This window comes from Procambarus clarkii, chromosome 48, assembly GCF_040958095.1.
Source record: "Procambarus clarkii isolate CNS0578487 chromosome 48, FALCON_Pclarkii_2.0, whole genome shotgun sequence".
Classification (NCBI taxonomy): Eukaryota; Metazoa; Arthropoda; class Malacostraca; order Decapoda; family Cambaridae; genus Procambarus; species Procambarus clarkii.
In genome coordinates this window covers 30,421,475-30,442,918 of record NC_091197.1, presented here as the reverse complement: position 1 = coordinate 30,442,918, position 21,444 = coordinate 30,421,475, and the positions used below count along the sequence as shown (strand labels likewise).

Below are 21,444 nucleotides of genomic sequence, written 5' to 3'. Positions count from 1 at the left end.
TATGGCCCTGAACACCTGTGTGTGGCCCTGAACACCTGTGTGTGGCCCTGAACACCTGTGTGTGGCCCTGAACACCTGTGTGTGGCCCTGAACACCTGTGTGTGTGGCCCTAAACACCTGTGTGTGTGGCCCTGAACACCTGTGTGTGGCCCTGAACATCTGTGTGTTGCCCTGAACACCTGTTTTTGGCCCTGAACACCTGTGTGTGTGGCCCTGAACACCTGTGTGTGGCCCTGAACACCTGTGTGTGGCCCTGAACACCTGTGTGTGTGGCTCTGACAACCTGTGTGTGGCCCTGAACACCTGTGTGTGGCCCTGAACACCTGTGTGTGACCCTGAACACCTGTGTGTGGCCCTGAACACCTGTGTGTGGCCCTGAACACCTGTGTGTGGCCCTGAACACCTGTGTGTGGCCCTGAACACCTGTGTGTGGCCCTGAACACCTGTGTGTGGCCCTGAACACCTGTGTGTGGCTCTGAACACCTGTTTGTGGCCCTCAACACCTGTTTGTGGCCCTCAACACCTGTTTGTGGCCCTCAACACGTGCATGTGGCGGGTCCCTGTGGGCGTGGCGGGTCCCTGTGGGCGTGGTGGGTCCCTGTGGGCGTGGCGGGTCCCTGTGGGCGTGGTGGGTCCCTGTGGGCGTGGTGGGTCCCTGTGGGCGTGGTGGGTGCCTGTGGGCGTGGTGGGTTCCTGTGGGCGTGCTGGGTCCCTGTGGGCGTGGTGGGTGCCTGTGGGCGTGGTGGGTTCCTGTGGGCGTGGTGGGTTCCTGTGGGCGTGGCAGGTCCCTGTGGGCGTGGTGGGTGCCTGTGGGCGTGGTGGGTGCCTGTGGGCGTGGTGGGTGCCTGTGGGCGTGGTGGGTGCCTGTGGGCGTGGTGGGTTCCTGTGGGCGTGCTGGGTCCCTGTGGGCGTGGTGGGTGCCTGTAGGCGTGGTGGGTTCCTGTGGGCGTGGTGGGTCCCTGTGGGCGTGGTGGGTGCCTGTGGGCGTGGTGGGTTCCTGTGGGCGTGCTGGGTCCCTGTGGGCGTGGTGGGTGCCTGTGGGCGTGGTGGGTGCCTGTGGGCGTGGTGGGTTCCTGTGGGCGTGGCGGGTCCCTGTGGGCGTGGTGGGTGCCTGTGGGCGTGGTGGGTGCCTGTGGGCGTGGTGGGTCCCTGTGGGCGTGGTGGGTGCCTGTGGGCGTGGTGGGTTCCTGTGGGCGTGCTGGGTCCCTGTGGTCGTGGTGGGTGCCTGTGGGCGTGGTGGGTTCCTGTGGGCGTGGCGGGTCCCTGTGGGCGTGGTGGGTGCCTGTGGGCGTGGTGGGTGCCTGTGGGCGTGGTGGGTTCCTGTGGGCTCCCCCGCCCACTGATCTCTGACCCCGGCATCATCCTCCCTGGCGACGGTGGCGACGTGTAAATTATTATGTATCTCTCCCGCCTGCGCTCAAGGGAGTACAGATTTAGGCTCTTTAGTCGGTCCCAATAGTTTAGATGTTTTACTGAGTGGATTCTAGCAGTAAAGGATCTCTGCACGCTCTCCAGGTCAGCAATTTCTCCAGCTTTGAAAGGGGCTGTCATTGTGCAGCAGTACTCCACTCTAGAGAGCACAAGCGTTTTGAAAAGTATCATCATCGGTATAGCATCTCTAGTGTGAAAAGTTCTTGTTATCCAACCTGTCATTTTTCTTGCAGTTGTGACGGCTACTTTATTGTGTTCTTTAGAGGTAAGGTCTTCCGACATGAGTACACCCAGATCCTTTACGTTGCCTTTTCGTTCTATGTTATGATTTGCCTGAGTTTTGTACGTGGTTTCCGTTTTTATATTTTCATTTTTTCCATAGCGCATGAGCTGGAACTTATCTTCGTTAAACACCATATTATTTTCTGTAGCCCATAGAAAGACCTGATCTACATCTGATTGGAGGTTCGCCGTGTCCTCTATGTTGCCTACTCTCATGAAGATCCTAGTGTCATCTGCAAAGGATGATACAGTGCTATAGGTTGTGTTCTTGTCTATGTCAGATATGAGGATGAGAAAAAGTACTGTGGATGCACAGTACCCTGGGGGAGTGTACTGGAGCAAGCACAGTACCCTGGGGGACTGTACTGGAGGAAGCACAGTTCCCTGGGGGACTGTACTGGAGCAAGCACAGTACCCTGGGGGACTGTACTGGAGGAAGCACAGTACCCTGGGGGACTGTACTGGAGCAAGCACAGTACCCTGGGGGACTGTACTGGAGCAAGCACAGTACCCTGGGGGACTGTACTGGAGCAAGCACAGTACCCTGGGGGACTGTACTGGAGCAAGCACAGTACCCTGGGGGACTGTACTGGAGCAAGCACAGTACCCTGGGGGACTGTACTGGAGCAAGCACAGTACCCTGGGGGACTGTACTGGAGCAAGCACAGTACCCTGGGGGACTGTACTGGAGCAAGCACAGTACCCTGGGGGACTGTACTGGAGGAAGCACAGTACCCTGGGGGACTGTACTGGAGCAAGCACAGTACCCTGGGGGACTGTACTGGAGGAAGCACAGTACCCTGGGGGACTGTACTGGAGGAAGCACAGTACCCTGGGGGACTGTACTGGAGCAAGCACAGTACCCTGGGGGGACTGAGCTCTTCACTGTTGATGGACCTGATTTTATTTTCTTGACTATTACACATTGGTTATATTAATCAGGAAATTATAGATCCATCTGCCTATTTTTCCGGTAATTCCTTTAGAACGCATTTTATGTGCAATAACGCCATGGTCACAGTTGTCGAAGACTTTTGCGAGGTAAGCAAGAGCGCCCTGTTCTGAACCATGTTGTCCGGGGTTATGGAGATGCTGTGATACCACGTATTTTGTGATCTTACTTCTTAGCACTCTCTCAAAGATTTTTTTCACCACCAGCACTACCACCACCAACCCCACCCCCCACCACTAGCACCCCCACCACCACCCCCACCACTAGCACCACCACCAGCACTACCACCACCAACCCCACCCCCCACCACCACCCCCACCACTGGCACCCCCACCACCCCCTACCACCACCCCCACCACTAGCACCACCACCACCCCCCACCACCACCCCCACCACTAGCACCACCACCACCACCCCCACCACCCCCACCACTAGCACCAACCCCACCCCCCACCACTAGCACCCCCACCACCACCCCCACCACTAGCACCACCACCACCCCCACCACTAGCACCACCACCACCTCCACCACTACCCCCACCAGCAGCAGGCCACGGGGCTATATAGTGGCCCAAGACAGGGGGCTAGGGGCCCCAGGCTATGGGGCTAGGGGCCCAGTACAAAAGCTAGGGGCCCAGTACACGGGCTAGGGGCCCAGGACAGGGGCTAGGGGCCCAGGACAGGGGCTAGGGGCCCAGGCCACGGGGCTAGGGGCCCAGTACAAGGGCTAGGGGCCCAGTACAAAAGCTAGGGGCCCAGTACACGGGCTAGGGGCCCAGGACAGGGGCTAGGGGCCCAGGACAGGGGCTAGGGGCCCAGGCCACGGGGCTAGGGGCCCAGTACAAGGGCTAGGGGCCCAGTAGAAGGGGCTAGGGGCCCAGGACAAGGGCTAGGGGCCCAAGACAGGGGCTAGAGGCCAAAGACAGGGGCTATGGGCCCAGTACAAGGGCTAGGGGCCCAGGACAGCGGGCCAGTAACATTATCATAGAGACGAGGTTGCCTGGCCGCTAATAGCTTTAATAAAATGCAGCTGTGCCCGTGAGCCACTTGAGACACAGCTCACACTGACGCTCACACTGACGGTCACACTGAGCCATAGTGTGTTACCTTACACACACTTCCCTGCCACTCTCCCCACCTTCTGCATGACTGGTAAGTGCCCAGTTTAAGTGTGTCTCTGCCGTCAGTCAATGAGCCTGGCTGAGTGTGTGGGGGGGGGGGGGTCTACATGGATACCACTAATTTAATGCCGGAAAGTAGAGAAGCGGACACCCAGGGGCTGGGGGCTAGGGGCTGGGGCTGGGGGCTGGGGGCTGGGGGCTAGGGGCTGGGGGCTGGGGGCTAGGGGCTAGGGGCTGGGGGCTAGGGGCTACGGGCTAGGGGCTGGGGGCTAGGGGCTGGGGGCTAGAGACTAGGGGCTAGGGGCTAGGGGCTACGGGCTAGGGGCTAGGGGCTAGGGGCTGGGGGCTAGAGGCTAGGGGCTGGGGGCTGGGGGCGTCACACATGTGATGGGTCAGATGTGTAGTTTGAGCATGTGGCCGTTATCCATGTGTATACATGTGGGAGGGGGGGGGGGCGGGGGGCTGAATACAAGTTATTATGAGGTTGATGTGAGGGGCTGACTGGGTGGATGAAGTGTGAGGACCAGGTGGATGTAGTGTGAGGACCAGGTGGATGAAGTGTGAGGACCAGGTGGATGTAGTGTGAGGACCAGGTGGATGAAGTGTGAGGACCAGGTGGATGTAGTGTGAGGGAGTACAAGGGGAATGAGGGGACAGGACCTTGATTGATCTGTTCTGCTACAGTGGAGGTGCTTACCCTCGCCTTCCCAGGAGGGGGCGTGGGCCAGGAGGGGGGCGTGGGCCAGGAGAAGGGGGCGTGGGCCAGGAGGGGGGACGTGGGCCAGGAGAAGGGGGCGTGGGCCAGGAGGGGGGGGCGTGGGCCAGGAGGGTGGTCATGGGCCAGGAGGGGAGGGGGCCTGGGCCAGGAGGGGAGGGGGCCTGGGCCAGGAGGGGAGGGGGCGTGGGCCAGGAGGGGAGGGGGGCGTGGGCCAGGAGGGGAGCGTGGGCCAGGAGGGGGGCGTAGGCCAGGAGGGGGCGTGGGCCAGGAGGGGAGGGGGCGTGGGCCAGGAGGGGGGCGTGGGCCAGGAGGGGAGGGGACGTGGGCCAGGAGGGGGCGTGGACCAGGAGGGGAGGGGGCGTGGGCCAGGAGGGGGGCATGGGCCAGGAGGGGGGCGTGGGCCAGGAGGGGGCGTGGGCCAGGAAGGGAGGGGGCGTGGGCCAGGAGGGGGGGGCGTGGACCAGGAGGGGAGGGGGCGTGGGCCAGGAGGGGAGGGGGCGTGGGCCAGGAGGGGAGGGGGCGTGGGCCAGGAGGGGAGGGCGTGGGCCAGGAGGGGAGGGCGTGGGCCAGGAGGGGGGCGTGGGCCAGGAAGGGGCGTGGGCCAGGAGGGGAGGGGGCGTGGGCCAGTAGGGGGGCGTGGGCCAGGAGGGGGGCGTGGGCTGGAGGGGGGGCGTGGGCCAGGAGGGGGCGTGGGCCAGGAGGGGGGGCGTGGGCCAGGAGGGGACGGGGCGTGGGCCAGGAGGGGAGGCGTGGGCCAGGAGGGGGGCGTGGGCCAGGAAGGGGGCGTGGGCCAGGAGGGGGGCGTGGGCCAGGAGGGGAGGGGGCGTGGGCCAGGAGGGGATGGGGGCGTGGACCAGGAGGGGGGCGTGGGCCAGGAGGGGGGCGTGGGCCAGGACGGGAGGGGGCGTTGGCCTGGAGGGGGGCGGGGCGTGGGCCAGGAGGGGGGCGTGGGCCAGGAGGGGAGGGGGCGTTGGCCAGGAGGGGGGGCGGGGCGTGGGCCAGGAGGGGGGCGTGGGCCAGGAGGGGAGCGTGGGCCAGGAGGGGGGCGTGGGCCAGGAGGGGGGCGTGGGCCAGAAGGGGGGCGTGGGCCAGGAGGGGGGCGTGGGCCAGGATGGGGGGCGTGGGCCAGGAGGGGGGCGTGGGCCAGGAGGGGGGCGTGGGCCAGGAGAAGGGGGCGTGCGCCAGGAGAGGGGGCGTGGGCTAGGAGAAGGGGGCGTGGGCCAGGAGAAGGGCGAGGGCGTGGGCCAGGAGGGGGGGCGTGGGCCAGGTTTGGGGGGGGGGGCCATGGGCCAGGTTTGGGGGGGGCATGGGCCAAGTTTGGGGGGCCATGGGCCAGGTTTGGGGGGCCTTGGGCCAGGTTTGGGGGGGCCATGGGCCAGGTTTGGGGGGACCATGTGCCAGGTTTGGGGGGGGGGCCATGGGCCAGGTTTGGGGGGACCATGTGCCAGGTTTGGGGGGGGGGGGCCATGGGCCAGGAGGGGGAGACGACTGGAATGAATTAGATCACATCTACACTGACGGGTCCTCTAACCCTGACACTGGCAGGGCAGGTGCAGCATACACTGTAAGTAGGAATAATGTCTTTCAAGGCGGAAATGAAGGAAGAGCCCGTATTGAGAACTATGGCTCTTCAACACAAGCGGAGCTAACTGCCATTGTTATGGGGCTAAGATTCCTTGAACGAAACACTAATGGCGCAGTGACCTGCACTGATTCAAAAGCGTTACAAAGTAAAAATCAGGCAGAATACACAATTCTGTATTGGTACAACATGGTTTCTGCTGATAAAGGAGGATAGAAGCACAAACCAGTGAATCTGTACGCTGGTACAACATGGTTTCTGCTGACAAAGAAGGATAGAAGCACAAACCAGTGAATCTGTATGCTGGTACAACATGGTTGCTGCTGACAAAGGAGGATAGAAGCACAAACCAGTGAATCTGAACGCTGGTACAACATGGTTGCTGCTGATAAAGGAGGATAGAAGCACAAACCAGTGAATCTGTACGATGGTACAACATGGTTGCTGCTGACAAAGGAGGATAGAAGCACAAACCAGTGAATCTGTACGCTGGTACAACATGGTTGCTGCTGACAAAGGAGGATAGAAGCACAAACCAGAGAATCTGTACGCCGGTACAACATGGTTGCTGCTGACAATCATTATGGAGGAAGAGGAGGAGGTCGCGGGAGAGAATCAGTAACAGCAAGAATCCGTCTTGGATACAAATATCCATGGGGTCTTGGGATGGAAACAACAGGTGAGCAGCGAAGCAACATAATCTGTTGTGAGAGTGACGGACACCGCCTTGACCACTACCTCAGGGAATGTGAACACCTCAGACACATTAGAAATATGTGCAGCGCAGTAAACCCCACATTGTTTGAGTTAGCAAAATACTATCAAATATAGATGCTGTTCTTAGAAGATTACCCCATTTTGCACCCGCAAGATGACGTAAGATTTTAAGGGTTGATAATTGTTAATCTTCTTGTTTGGGGAGCTGTTTCCTTGAGACAGATAAGCAAGTCCCAGCTGTGTCTGGGTACAAGTGACAGGATGAACAACCCAGCGGGTTTTCTTCCTACTGGGGAGTATTGTACATGCTGCTATGGCGGTGTGTCCACTCACAGGATGAGTGGCGCTGCCCAATACTGTCACTATGGCGGTGTGTCCACTCACAGGATGAGTGGCGCTGCCCAATACTGTCACTATGGCGGTGTGTTCACTCACAGGATGAGTGGCGCTGCCCAATACTGTCACTATGGCGGTGTGTCCACTCACAGGATGAGTGGCGCTGCCCAATACTGTCACTATGGCGGTGTGTCCACTCACAGGATAAGTGCCGCTGCCCAATACTGTCACTATGGTGGTGTGTCCACTCACAGGATGAGTGGCTCTGCCCAATACTGTCACTATGGTGGTGTGTCCACTCACAGGATGGGTGGCTCTGCCCAATACTGTCACTATGGCGGTGTGTCCACTCACAGGATGAGTGCCGCTGCCCAATACTGTCACTATGGCGGTGTGTTCACTCACAGGATGAGTGACACTGCCCAATACTGTCACTATGGCGGTGTGTTCACTCACAGGATGAGTGACGCTGCCCAATACTGTCACTATGGCAGTGTGTCAACTCACAGGATGAGTGGCGCTGCCCAATACTGTCACTATGGTGGTGTGTCCACTCACAGGATGAGTGACGCTGCCCAATACTGTCACTATGGCGGTGTGTCCACTCACAGGATGAGTGACGCTGCCCAATACTGTCACTATGGCGGTGTGTCCACTCACAGGATGAGTAACGCTGCTCAATACTGTCACTATGGCGGTGTGTCCACTCACAGGATGAGTGGCGCTGCCCAATACTGTCACTATGGCGGTGTGTCCACTCACAGGATGAGTGACGCTGCCCAATACTGTCACTATGGCGGTGTGTTCACTCACAGGATGAGTGACGCTGCCCAATACTGTCACTATGGCGGTGTGTCCACTCACAGGATGAGTGACGCTGCCCAATACTGTCACTATGGCGGTGTGTTCACTCACAGGATGAGCGACGCTGCCCAATACTGTCACTATGGCGGTGTGTTCACTCACAGGATGAGTGACGCTGCCCAATACTGTCACTATGGCGGTGTGTCCACTCACAGGATGAGTGACGCTGCCCAATACTGTCACTATGGCGGTGTGTTCACTCACAGGATGAGTGACGCTGCCCAATACTGTCACTATGGCGGTGTGTCCACTCACAGGATGAGTGACGCTGCCCAATACTGTCACTATGGCGGTGTGTTCACTCACAGGATGAGTGACGCTGCCCAATACTGTCACTATGGCGGTGTGTTCACTCACAGGATGAGTGACGCTGCCCAATACTGTCACTATGGCGGTGTGTCCACTCACAGGATGAGTGACGCTGCCCAATACTGTCACTATGGCGGTGTGTTCACTCACAGGATGAGTGGCGCTGCCCAATACTGTCACTATGGCGGTGTGTTCACTCACAGGATGAGTGACGCTGCCCAATACTGTCACTATGGCGGTGTGTTCACTCACAGGATGAGTGACGCTGCCCAATACTGTCACTATGGCGGTGTGTCCACTCACAGGATGAGTGACGCTGCCCAATACTGTCACTATGGCGGTGTGTCCACTCACAGGATGAGTGACGCTGCCCAATACTGTCACTATGGCGGTGTGTTCACTCACAGGATGAGTGGCGCTGCCCAATACTGTCACTATGGCGGTGTGTTCACTCACAGGATGAGTGACGCTGCCCAATACTGTCACTATGGCGGTGTGTCCACTCACAGGATGAGTGACGCTGCCCAATACTGTCACTATGGCGGTGGGTCCACTCACAGGATGAGTGACGCTGCCCAATACTGTCACTATGGCGGTGTGTTCACTCACAGGATGAGTGACGCTGCCCAATACTGTCACTATGGCGGTGTGTTCACTCACAGGATGAGTGGCGCTGCCCAATACTGTCACTATGGCGGTGTGTTCACTCACAGGATGAGTGGCGCTGCCCAATACTGTCACTATGGCGGTGTGTTCACTCACAGGATGAGTGGCGCTGCCCAATACTGTCACTATGGCGGTGTGTTCACTCACAGGATGAGTGACGCTGCCCAATACTGTCACTATGGCGGTGTGTTCACTCACAGGATGAGTGGCGCTGCCCAATACTGTCACTATGGCGGTGTGTTCACTCACAGGATGAGTGGCGCTGCCCAATACTGTCACTATGGCGGTGTGTTCACTCACAGGATGAGTGACGCTGCCCAATACTGTCACTATGGCGGTGTGTCCACTCACAGGATGAGTGGCGCTGCCCAATACTGTCACTATGGCGGTGTGTCCACTCACAGGATGAGTGACGCTGCCCAATACTGTCACTATGGCAGTGTGTCCACTCACAGGATGAGTGGCGCTGCCCAATACTGTCACTATGGTGGTGTGTCCACTCACAGGATGAGTGACGCTGCCCAATACTGTCACTATGGCGGTGTGTCCACTCACAGGATGAGTGACGCTGCCCAATACTGTCACTATGGCAGTGTGTCCACTCACAGGATGAGTGGCGCTGCCCAATACTGTCACTATGGCAGTGTGTCCACTCACAGGATGAGTGACGCTGCCCAATAGTGTCACTATGGTGGTGTGTCCACTCACAGGATGAGTGGCGCTGCCCAATACTGTCACTATGGCAGTGTGTCCACTCACAGGATGAGTGACGCTGCCCAATACTGTCACTATGGCGGTGTGTCCACTCACAGGATGAGTGGCGCTGCCCAATACTGTCACTATGGCGGTGTGTCCACTCACAGGATGAGTGGCGCTGCCCAATACTGTCACTATGGCGGTGTGTCCACTCACAGGATGAGTGGCGCTGCCCAATACTGTCACTATGGCGGTGTGTCCACTCACAGGATGAGTGGCGCTGCCCAATACTGTCACTATGGCGGTGTGTCCACTCACAGGATGAGTGGCGCTGCCCAATACTGTCACTATGGCGGTGTGTCCACTCACAGGATGAGTGGCGCTGCCCAATACTGTTACTATGGCGGTGTGTCCACTCACAGGATGAGTGGCGCTGCCCAATACTGTCACTATGGCGGTGTGTCCACTCACAGGATGAGTGACGCTGCCCAATACTGTCACTATGGCGGTGTGTCCACTCACAGGATGAGTGGCGCTGCCCAATACTGTCACTATGGCGGTGTGTCCACTCACAGGATGAGTGACGCTGCCCAATACTGTCACTATGGCGGTGTGTCCACTCACAGGATGAGTGACGCTGCCCAATACTGTCACTATGGTGGTGTGTCCACTCACAGGATGAGTGGCGCTGCCCAATACTGTCACTATGGCGGTGTGTCCACTCACAGGATGAGTGGCGCTGCCCAATACTGTCACTATGGCGGTGTGTCCACTCACAGGATGAGTGGCGCTGCCCAATACTGTCACTATGGCGGTGTGTCCACTCACAGGATGAGTGACGCTGCCCAATACTGTCACTATGGCGGTGTGTCCACTCACAGGATGAGTGGCGCTGCCCAATACTGTCACTATGGTGGTGTGTCCACTCACAGGATGAGTGGCGCTGCCCAATACTGTCACTATGGCGGTGTGTCCACTCACAGGATGAGTGGCGCTGCCCAATACTGTCACTATGGCGGTGTGTCCACTCACAGGATGAGTGGCGCTGCCCAATACTGTCACTATGGCGGTGTGTCCACTCACAGGATGAGTGGCGCTGCCCAATACTGTCACTATGGCGGTGTGTCCACTCACAGGATGAGTGGCGCTGCCCAATACTGTCACTATGGCGGTGTGTCCACTCACAGGATGAGTGGTGCTGCCCAATACTGTCACTATGGCGGTGTGTCCACTCACAGGATGAGTGGCGCTGCCCAATACTGTCACTATGGCGGTGTGTCCACTCACAGGATGAGTGACGCTGCCCAATACTGTCACTATGGCGGTGGGTCCACTCACAGGATGAGTGACGCTACCAAATAGAGTCGCCCCTCGGAGCTAAATATAAAATTTATTCAATGTTACTTAGTAACAGTCACCCAGTTGGGCGTCGTCTGGTCCCCAGGTGTTGACGTAGGGGAGGGGGGGGGGGTCAACACCTGGGCCAGCCTGTCAACTGGCCTGGAGGCCTAGTGTTGCTGTGGGTTATGGGGGGTGGTGGGTGGGTGGACCCTGCTGGGACGGGCGCCACGAGGTAGTTGGCGGCGGTGGGGGGTGGTTGACGGCTGTGGGGGGTGGTTGACGGCTGTGGGGGGTGGTTGACGGCTGTGGGGGGTGGTTGACGGCTGTGGGGGGTGGTTGACGGCTGTGGGGGGTGGTTGACGGCTATGGGGGGTGGTTGACGGCTGTGGGGGGTGGTTGACGGCAGTGGGGGGTGGTTGACGGCTGTGGGGGGTGGTTGACGGCTATGGGGGGTGGTTGACGGCTGTGGGGGGTGGTTGACGGCTGTGGGGGGTGGTTGACGGCTGTGGGGGGTGGTTGACGGCTATGGGGGGTGGTTGACGGCTGTGGGGGGTGGTTGACGGCTGTGGGGGGTGGTTGACGGCTGTGGGGGGTGGTTGACGGCTGTGGGGGGTGGTTGACGGCAGGGGGGGGGTGGTTGACGGCTGTAGGGGGTGGTTGGCGGCGGTGGGGGGTGGTTGACGGCTGTGGGGGGTGGTTGACGGCTGTGGGGGGTGGTTGATGGCTGTGGGGGGTGGTTGACGGCTGTGGGGGTGGTTGACGGCTGTGGGGGGTGGTTGACGGCTGTGGGGGGTGGTTGACGGCTGTGGGGGGTGGTTGACGGCTGTGGGGGGTGGTTGATGGCTGTGGGGGGTGGTTGACGGCTGTGGGGGGTGGTTGACGGCTGTGAGGGTGGTTGACGGCTGTGGGGGGTGGTTGACGGCTGTGGGGGGTGGTTGACGGCTGTGGGGGGTGGTTGACGGCTGTGGGGGGTCGTTGACGGCTGTGGGGGGTGGTTGACGGCTGTGAGGGTGGTTGACGGCTGTGGGGGGTGGTTGACGGCTGTGGGGGGTGGTTGACGGCTGTGGGGGGTGGTTGACGGCTGTGGGGGGTCGTTGACGGCTGTGGGGGGTGGTTGACGGCTGTGAGGGTGGTTGACGGCTGTGGGGGGTGGTTGACGGCTGTGGGGGGTGGTTGACGGCTGTGGGGGGTGGTTGACGGCTGTGGGGGGTGGTTGACGGCTGTGGGGGTGGTTGACGGCTGTGGGGGGTGGTTGACGGCTGTGGGGGTGGTTGACGGCTGTGGGGGTGGTTGACGGCTGTGGGGGTGGTTGACGGCTGTGGGGGGTGGTTGACGGCTGTGGGGGGTGGTTGACAGTGTGGGGGTGGTAGTTGCAGTTGGGGGTGGCGAGGGGGGGAGATGGGGAGGAGGGAGGGGCGGCGGGGGTGGCGGCAAGCTCTCCCTATGTGTATTTTGCTGATGTACAATGTCAACACGCGTTCCTTGGCAGCAGTCGGGGGGCGTAAGCCCCGAGGGCCGCACGACACACAACCTTGGGCTGTGGGCACCTAGCCCGTAGGGGCCACAATACTGCGGGCTGCGGACAGCCTGCTGGCCCAGGGGCCCGCCCTGAGGGCCCGCCCCGGGGGCCCGCCCAGGGTACTCTGTGTCCACCTTCTCTAATCGGGTTAAGCATCGCCAACGGCTCCTCCCATCCGCCTGGCCGACCCGTCTTGTTGACACCCACGCCGACTGCCCGACTCCTTACACTGACCGACCGACTCCTTACACTGACTGACCGACTCCTTACACTGACCGACCGACTCCTTACACTGACCGACCGACTCCTTACACTGACTGACCGACTCCTTACACTGACTGACCGACTCCATACACTGACTGACCGACTCCTTACACCGACTGACCGACTCCTTACACTGACCGACCGACTCCTTACACTGACTGACCGACTCCTTACACTGACCGACCGACTCCTTACACTGACCGACCGACTCCTTACACTGACTGACAGACTCCTTACACTGACTGACCGACTCCATACACTGACTGACCGACTCCTTACACCGACTGACCGACTCCTTACACTGACCGACCGACTCCTTACACTGACTGACCGACTCCTTACACTGACCGACCGACTCCATACACTGACTGACCGACTCCTGACACTGACTGACCGACTCCTTACACTGACCGACCGACTCCTTACACTGACTGACCGACTCCTTACACTGACTGACCGACTCCATACACTGACTGACCGACTCCTTACACCGACTGACCGACTCCATACACTGACTGACCGACTCCTTACACCGACTGACCGACTCCTTACACTGACTGACTGACTCCTTACACCGACTGACCGACTCCTTACACCGACTGACAGACTCCTTACACTGACCGACTCCTTACACTGATTGACTGACTCCTTACACCGACTGACCGACTTCTTACACTGACTGACCGACTCATTACACCGACTGACCGACTCCTTACACCGACTGACCGACTCCTTACACTGACCGACTCCTAACACTGACTGACCGACTGCTTACACTGACTGACTGACTCCTTAGACCGACTGACCGACTCGTTACACTGACCGACTCGTTACACTGACTGACTGACTCCTTAGACCGACTGACCGACTCCTTACACTGATTGACCGACTCCTTACACTGACTGACTGACTCCTTACACCGACTGACCGACTCGTTACACTGACCGACCGACTCCTTACACCGTCTGACCGACTTCTTACAACGACTGACCACCAACACTGACCGACTCCATACACCGACTGACCACCAACACTGACTGATTCCCTACACTGACAACCAACACTGTTCGACTCCTTACACTGACTGACCACCAACACTGACCGACTCCTTATACACCGACTGACTATCACTGACCGACTCCTTACACTGACTGACCTCCAACACAGACCGACTCCATACACTGACTGACCACCAACACTGATCGACTCAATACACTGACAGACCACCAACACTGACGGATTCCTTACACTGACTGACCACCAACACTGACCGACTCCTTACACTGACTGACCACCTACACTGACCGACTGCTTACACTGACCACCAACACTGACCGACTCCATACAATGACTTTCCACCAACACTGACCGATTCCATACGTTGACCACCAACACTGACTGACTCCTTACACTGACCTCCAACACTGACCGACTCCATACACTGACTGACCACCAACACTGACCGACTCCTTACACTGACCACCAACACTGACCGACTCCATACACTGACTGACCATTTACACTGACCGACTCCATACACTGACCGACTCCATACACTGACTGATCATTTACACTGACCGACTCCTTACACTGACTGACCACCAACACTGACCGACTCCTTACACTGACTGACCGACTCCTTACACCGACTGACCACCAACACTGACTGACTCCTTACACCGACTGACTAACACTGACCGACTCCTTACACCGACTGACCACCACCACTGACCGACTCCTTACACTGACCATCAACACTGACCGACTCCATACACTGACTGACCACCAACACTGACCGACTCCTTACAGTGACCACCAATACTGACCGACTCCTTACACCGACTGACCACCAACACTGCCCGACTCAATACACTGACCGACTCCATACACTGACTTACCACCAACACTGACCGACTCTATACACTGACTGACCACCAACACTGACCGACTCCATACACTGACCACCAACATTGCCCGACTCCATACACTGACCACCAACACTGACCGACTCCTTACACTGACCACCAACACTGACCGACTCTTTACACCGATGAAAACCAACACTGACCGACTCCTTACACTGACCACCAACACTGCCAGACTCTTTACACTGACCACCAACAATGCCCGACTCCTTACACTGACCACCAACACTGACCGACTCCATACACTTACCACCAACACTGTCCCACTCCATACACTGACCACAAACACTGACCGACTCCATACACTGACCACCAACACTGACCGACTCCTTACACTGACCACCAACATTGCCCGACAGCATACACTGACCACCAACACTGACTGACTCCTTACACTGACTGACCACCAACACTGACCGACTCCTTACACTGACCACCAACACTGTCTGACTCCTTACACTGACAGACCACCAACAATGACCGACTCATTGAACCGACTGAACAGCAACACTGACCGACTCCATACACTGACTGACCACCAATACTGACCAACTCCATACACTGACTGACCATCAACACTGACCAACTCCATACACTGACTGACCACCAACACTGACCGACTCCATACACCGACTGACCGACTCCATACACCGACTGACCGACTCCTTAAACCGACTGACCGACTCCTTACACTGACTGACTGACTCCTTACACTGACTGACTGACTCCTTACACTGACCGACTCCTTACACTGACCAACTCCTTACACAGACTGACCGACTCCTTACACTGACCGACTCCTTACACTGACCAACTCCTTACACCGACTGACTGACTCCTTACACCGACTGACTGACTCCTTACACTGACTGACTCCTTACACTGACCGACTCCTTACACCGACTGACCGCCTCCTTACACTGACTGACCGACTCCTTACACTGACTGACTGACTCTTTACACCGACTGACCGATTTCTTATACCGACTGACCGACTCCTTACACTGACTGACCGACTCCTTACACTGACCGTCTCCTTACACCGACTGACCGACTCCTTACACTGACTGACCGACTCCTTACACTGACTGACTGACTCTTTACACCGACTGACCGACTTCTTACACCGACTGACCGACTCCTTACACTGACTGACCGACTCCTTACACCGACTGACCGTCTCCTTACACCGACTGACCGACTCCTTACACTGACTGACCGAGTCCTTACACTGACTGACTGACTCTTTACACCGACTGACCGACTTCTTATATCGACTGACCGACTCCTTACACCGACTGACCGACTTCTTATACCGACTGACCGACTCCTTACACTGACTGACCGACTCCTTACACCGACTGACCGACTCCTTACACTGACTGATCGACTCCTTACACCGACTGACCGACTCCTTACACCGACTGACCGACTCCTTACACCGACTGACCGACTCCTTACACCGACTGACCGACTCTTTACACTGACTGACCGAATCCTTACACTGACCGACTCCGTACACCGACTGACCGACTCCTTACACTGACCGACTCATACACTGACTGACCGACTCCTTACACTGACTGACTGACTCTTTACACCGACTGACCGACTCCGTACACCGACCGACCGACTCCTTACACTGACTGACCGACTCCTTACACCGACTGACCGACTCTTTACACTGACTGACCGACTCCTTACACTGACTGACCGACTCCGTACACCGACTGACCGACTGCTTACACTGACTGACCGATTCCATACACCGACTGAACGACTCCATACACCGAATGACCGACTCCTTACACTGACTGACCGACTCCTTACACTGACTGACCAACTCCTTACACTAACTGACCGACTCTTTACACTGACTGACCGACCTCTAACACTGACTGACCGACTCCGTACACCGTCTGACCGACTCCTTACACTGACTGACCGATTCCTTACACTGACTGACTGACTCCTTACACTGACTGACCGATTCCTTACCCCGACTGAACGCCTCCATACACCAACTGACCGACTCCGTACACCGACTGACCGACTCCTTACACTGACTGACCGATTCCTTACACCGACTGACCGACTCCTTACACCGACTGACCGACTCTTTACACTGACTGACCGACTCCTTACACTGACTGACCGACTCCGTACACGGACTGACCGACTCCTTACACTGACTGACCGACTCCTTAAACTGACTGAATGACTCTTTACACCGACTGACCGACTCCGTACACCGACTGACCGACTCCTTACACTGACTGACCGACTCCTTACACTGACTGGCTGACTCTTTACACCGACTGACCGACTTCTTATACCGACTGACCGACTCCTTACACTGACTGACCGACTCCTTACACCGACTGACCGTCTCCTTACACCGACTGACCGACTCCTTACACTGACTGACCGACTCCTTACACTGACTGACCGACTCCTTACACCGACTGACCGACTCCGTTCACTGACTGACCGACTCCTTACACCGACTGACCGACTCCTTACACCGACTGACCGACTCCTTACACCGACTGACCGACTCCTTACACTGACTGACCGACTCCTTACACTGACTGACTGACTCTTTACAGCGACTGACCGACTCCGTACACTGACTGACCGACTCCTTACACTGACTGACCGACTCCATACACTGACTGACCGACTCCGTACACCGACTGACCGACTCCTTGCACTGACTGACCGATTCCTTACACCGACTTAAAGACTCCATACACCGACTGACCCACTCCTTACACTGACTGACCGACTCCTTACACTGACTGACCGACTCCTTACACTAACTGACCGACTCTTTACACTGACTGACCGACCTCTTACACTGACTGACCGACTCCGTACACCGACAGACCGACTCCTTACACTGACTGACCGATTCCTTACACCGACTGACCGACTCCTTATACTGACTGACCGATTCCTTACACCGACTGAACGACTCCATACACCGACTGACCGACTCCGTACACCGACTGACCGACTCCTTACACCGACTGACCGACTCCTTACACTGACTGACCGATTCCTTACACCGACTGAACGACTCCATACACCGACTGACCGACTCCGTACACTGACTGACCGATTCCTTACACCGACTGACCGACTCCTTACACCGACTGACCGACTCTTTACACTGACTGACCGACTCCTTACACTGACTGACCGACCTCTTACACTGACTGACCGACTCCGTACACTGACTGACCGACTCCTTACACCGACTGACAGACTCCATACACCGACTGACCGACTCCGTACACCGACTGAACGACTCCTTACACTGACTGACTGACTCCTTACACTGACTGACCGACTCCTTACACTAACTGACCGACTCCTTACACTGACTGAACGTCTCCGTACACTGACTGACCGACGCCTTACACTGACTGACCGACTCCATACACTGACTGACCACCAACACTGACCGACTCCATACACTGACTGACCACCAACACTGCCCGACTCCATACACTGACTGACCACCAACACTGACCGACTCCTTACACCAACTGACCGACTCATTACACTGACTGACTGACTCTTTACACCGACTGAACGACTCCATACACCGACTGACCGACTCCGTACACTGACTGACCGATTCCTTACACCGACTGACCGACTCCTTACACCGACTGACCGACTCTTTACACTGACTGACCGACTCCTTACACTGACTGACCGACCTCTTACACCGACTGACCGACTCCTTACACTGACTGACCGACTCCTTACACTGACTGACTGAATCTTTACACCGACTGACCGACTTCTTATACCGACTGACCGACTCCTTACACTGACTGACCAACTCCTTACACTGACTGACCGTCTCCTTACACCGACTGACTGACTCCTTACACTGACTGACCGACTCCTTACACTGACTGACCGACTCCTTACACCGACTGACCGACTCCGTACACTGACTGACCGACTCCTTACACCGACTGACCGACTCCTTACACCGACTGACCGACTCCTTACACCGACTGACCGACTCTTTACACTGACTGACCGACTCCTTACACTGACTGGCCGACTCCGTACACGGACTGACAGACTCCTTACACTGACTGACCGACTCCTTACACTGACTGACTGACTCTTTACACCGACTGACCGACTCCGTACACCGACTGACCGACTCCTTACACTGACTGACCGACTCCTTACACTGACTGACCGACTCCGTACACCGACTGACCGACTCCTTACACAGACTGACCGATTCCTTACACCGACTTAAAGACTCCATACACCGACTGACCCACTCCCTACACTGACTGACCGACTCCTTACACTGACTGACCGACTCCTTACACTAACTGACCGACTCTTTACACTGACTGACCGACCTCTTACAATGACTGACCGACTCCGTACACCGACAGATCGACTCCTTACACTGACTGACCGATTCCTTACACCGACTGACCGACTCCTTACACTGACTGACCGATTCCTTACACCGACTGAACGACTCCATACACCGACTGACCGACTCCGTACACCGACTGACCGACTCCTTACACCGACTGACCGACTCCTTACACTGACTGACCGATTCCTTACACCGACTGAACGACTCCATACACCGCTTGACCGACTCCGTACACTGACTGACCGATTCCTTACACCGACTGACCGACTCCTTACACCGACTGACCGACTCTTTACACTGACTGACCGACTCCTTACACTGACTGACCGACCTCTTACACTGACTGACCGACTCCGTACACTGACTGACCGACTCCTTACACCGACTGACCGACTCCATACACCGACTGACCGACTCCGTACACCGACTGAACGACTCCTTACACTGACTGACTCTTTACACCGACTGACCGACTTCTTATACCGACAGACCGACTCCTTACACTGACTGACCGACTCCTTACACCGACTGACCGACTTCTTACACCGACTGACCGACACCTTACACTGACTGACCGACTCCTTACACTGACCGCCTCCTTACACCGACTGACCGTCTCCTTACACCGACTGACCGACTCCTTACACTGACTGACCGACTCCTTACCCCGACTGACCGACTTCTTATACCGACTGACCGACTCCTTACACTGACTGACCGACTCCTTACACTGACTGACTGAGTCTTTACACCGACTGACCGACTTCTTATACAGACTGACCGACTCCTTACACTGACTGACTGACTCTTTACACCGACTGACCGACTTCTTATACCGACTGACCGACTCCTTACACTTACTGACTGACTCTTTACTCCGACTGACCGAATTCTTATACCGACTGACCGACTCCTTACACCGACTGACCGACTTCTTATACCGACTGACCGATTCCTTACACTGACTGACCGACTCCTTACACCGATTGACCGACTCCTTACACTGACCTCCAACACTGACCACCAACACTGACCGACTCCTTACACTGACCACCAACACTGGCCGACTCCTTACACTGACCACCAACACTGACCGACTCCTTACTCTGACCGACTCCTTACACTGACCACCAACACTGACCACCAACACTGACCGATTCCTTTCACTGACCACCAACACTGACTGACTCCTTACACTGATTACCAACACTGACCGACTCCTTACACTGACCACCAACACAGACTGACTCCTTACACTGACCACGAACACTGACCGACTCCTTACACTGACCACCAACTCTGACCACCAACACTGACTGACTTCTTACACTGACCACCAACACTGACCACCAACACTGACTGACTCCTTACACTGACCACCAACACTAACCGACTCCTTACACTGACCACCAACACTGACCGACTCCTTACACTAACTGACTCCCTACACTGACCACCAACACTGACTGACTCATTACACTGACCACCAACACTGACTGACTCCTTACACTGACCAACAACACTGACCGACTCCTTACATTGACCACCAACTCTGACCACCAACACTGACTGACTCCTTACACTGACCACCAACACTGACCGACTCCTTACACTGACCACCAACACTGACTGACTCCTTACACTGACCACCAACACTGACCGACTCCTTACACTGACCACCAACACTGACCGACTCCTTACACTGACCACCAACTCTGACCACCAACACTGACTGACTCCTTACACTGACCACCAACACTGACCGACTCCTTACACTGACCGCCAACACTGACCACCAACACTGACTCCTTACACTGACCACCAACACTGACCGACTCCTGACACTGACCACCAACACTGATCGACTCCTTACACTGACCACCACTGACCGACTCCTTACACTGACCACCAACTCTGACCACCAACACTGACTGACTCCTTACACTGACCACCAACAATGACCGACTCCTTACACTGACCACCAACACTGACCGACTCCTTACACTGACCGCCAACACTGACTGACTCCTTACACTGACCACCAACACTGACCGACTCCTGACACTGACCACCAACACTGATCGACTCCTTACACTGACCACCAACACTGACCGACTCCTTACACTGACCGACTCCTTACACTGACCACCAACTCTGACAACCAACACTGACCGACTCCTTACACTGACTACCAACAATGACCGACTCCTTACACTGACCAACACTGACCACCAACACTGACTGACTCCTTACACTGACCACCAACACTGACCGACTCCTGACACTGACCAC

General features: G+C 57.0%; 2 protein-coding genes across 2 annotated transcripts; both read right to left on the bottom strand.

Moving 5' to 3' along the window:
• Positions 1-496: 496 nt before the first annotated feature.
• LOC138351181 (uncharacterized) lies at positions 497-19,026 on the bottom strand. The gene is made up of 6 exons (XM_069302821.1): positions 18,283-19,026; positions 17,551-18,066; positions 16,753-17,142; positions 15,754-16,206; positions 12,794-13,414; positions 497-1,411 (listed from the first exon to the last, which is right to left on the bottom strand). Exons 1-6 carry the CDS (start codon positions 19,024-19,026, stop codon positions 497-499), a joined length of 3,639 nt encoding a protein of 1,212 aa, XP_069158922.1.
• A 66-nt stretch (positions 19,027-19,092) lies between these two features.
• Positions 19,093-19,551, bottom strand: LOC138351180 (uncharacterized). The gene has a single exon (XM_069302820.1). It carries the CDS (start codon positions 19,549-19,551, stop codon positions 19,093-19,095), a length of 459 nt encoding a protein of 152 aa, XP_069158921.1.
• Positions 19,552-21,444: the final 1,893 nt, after the last annotated feature.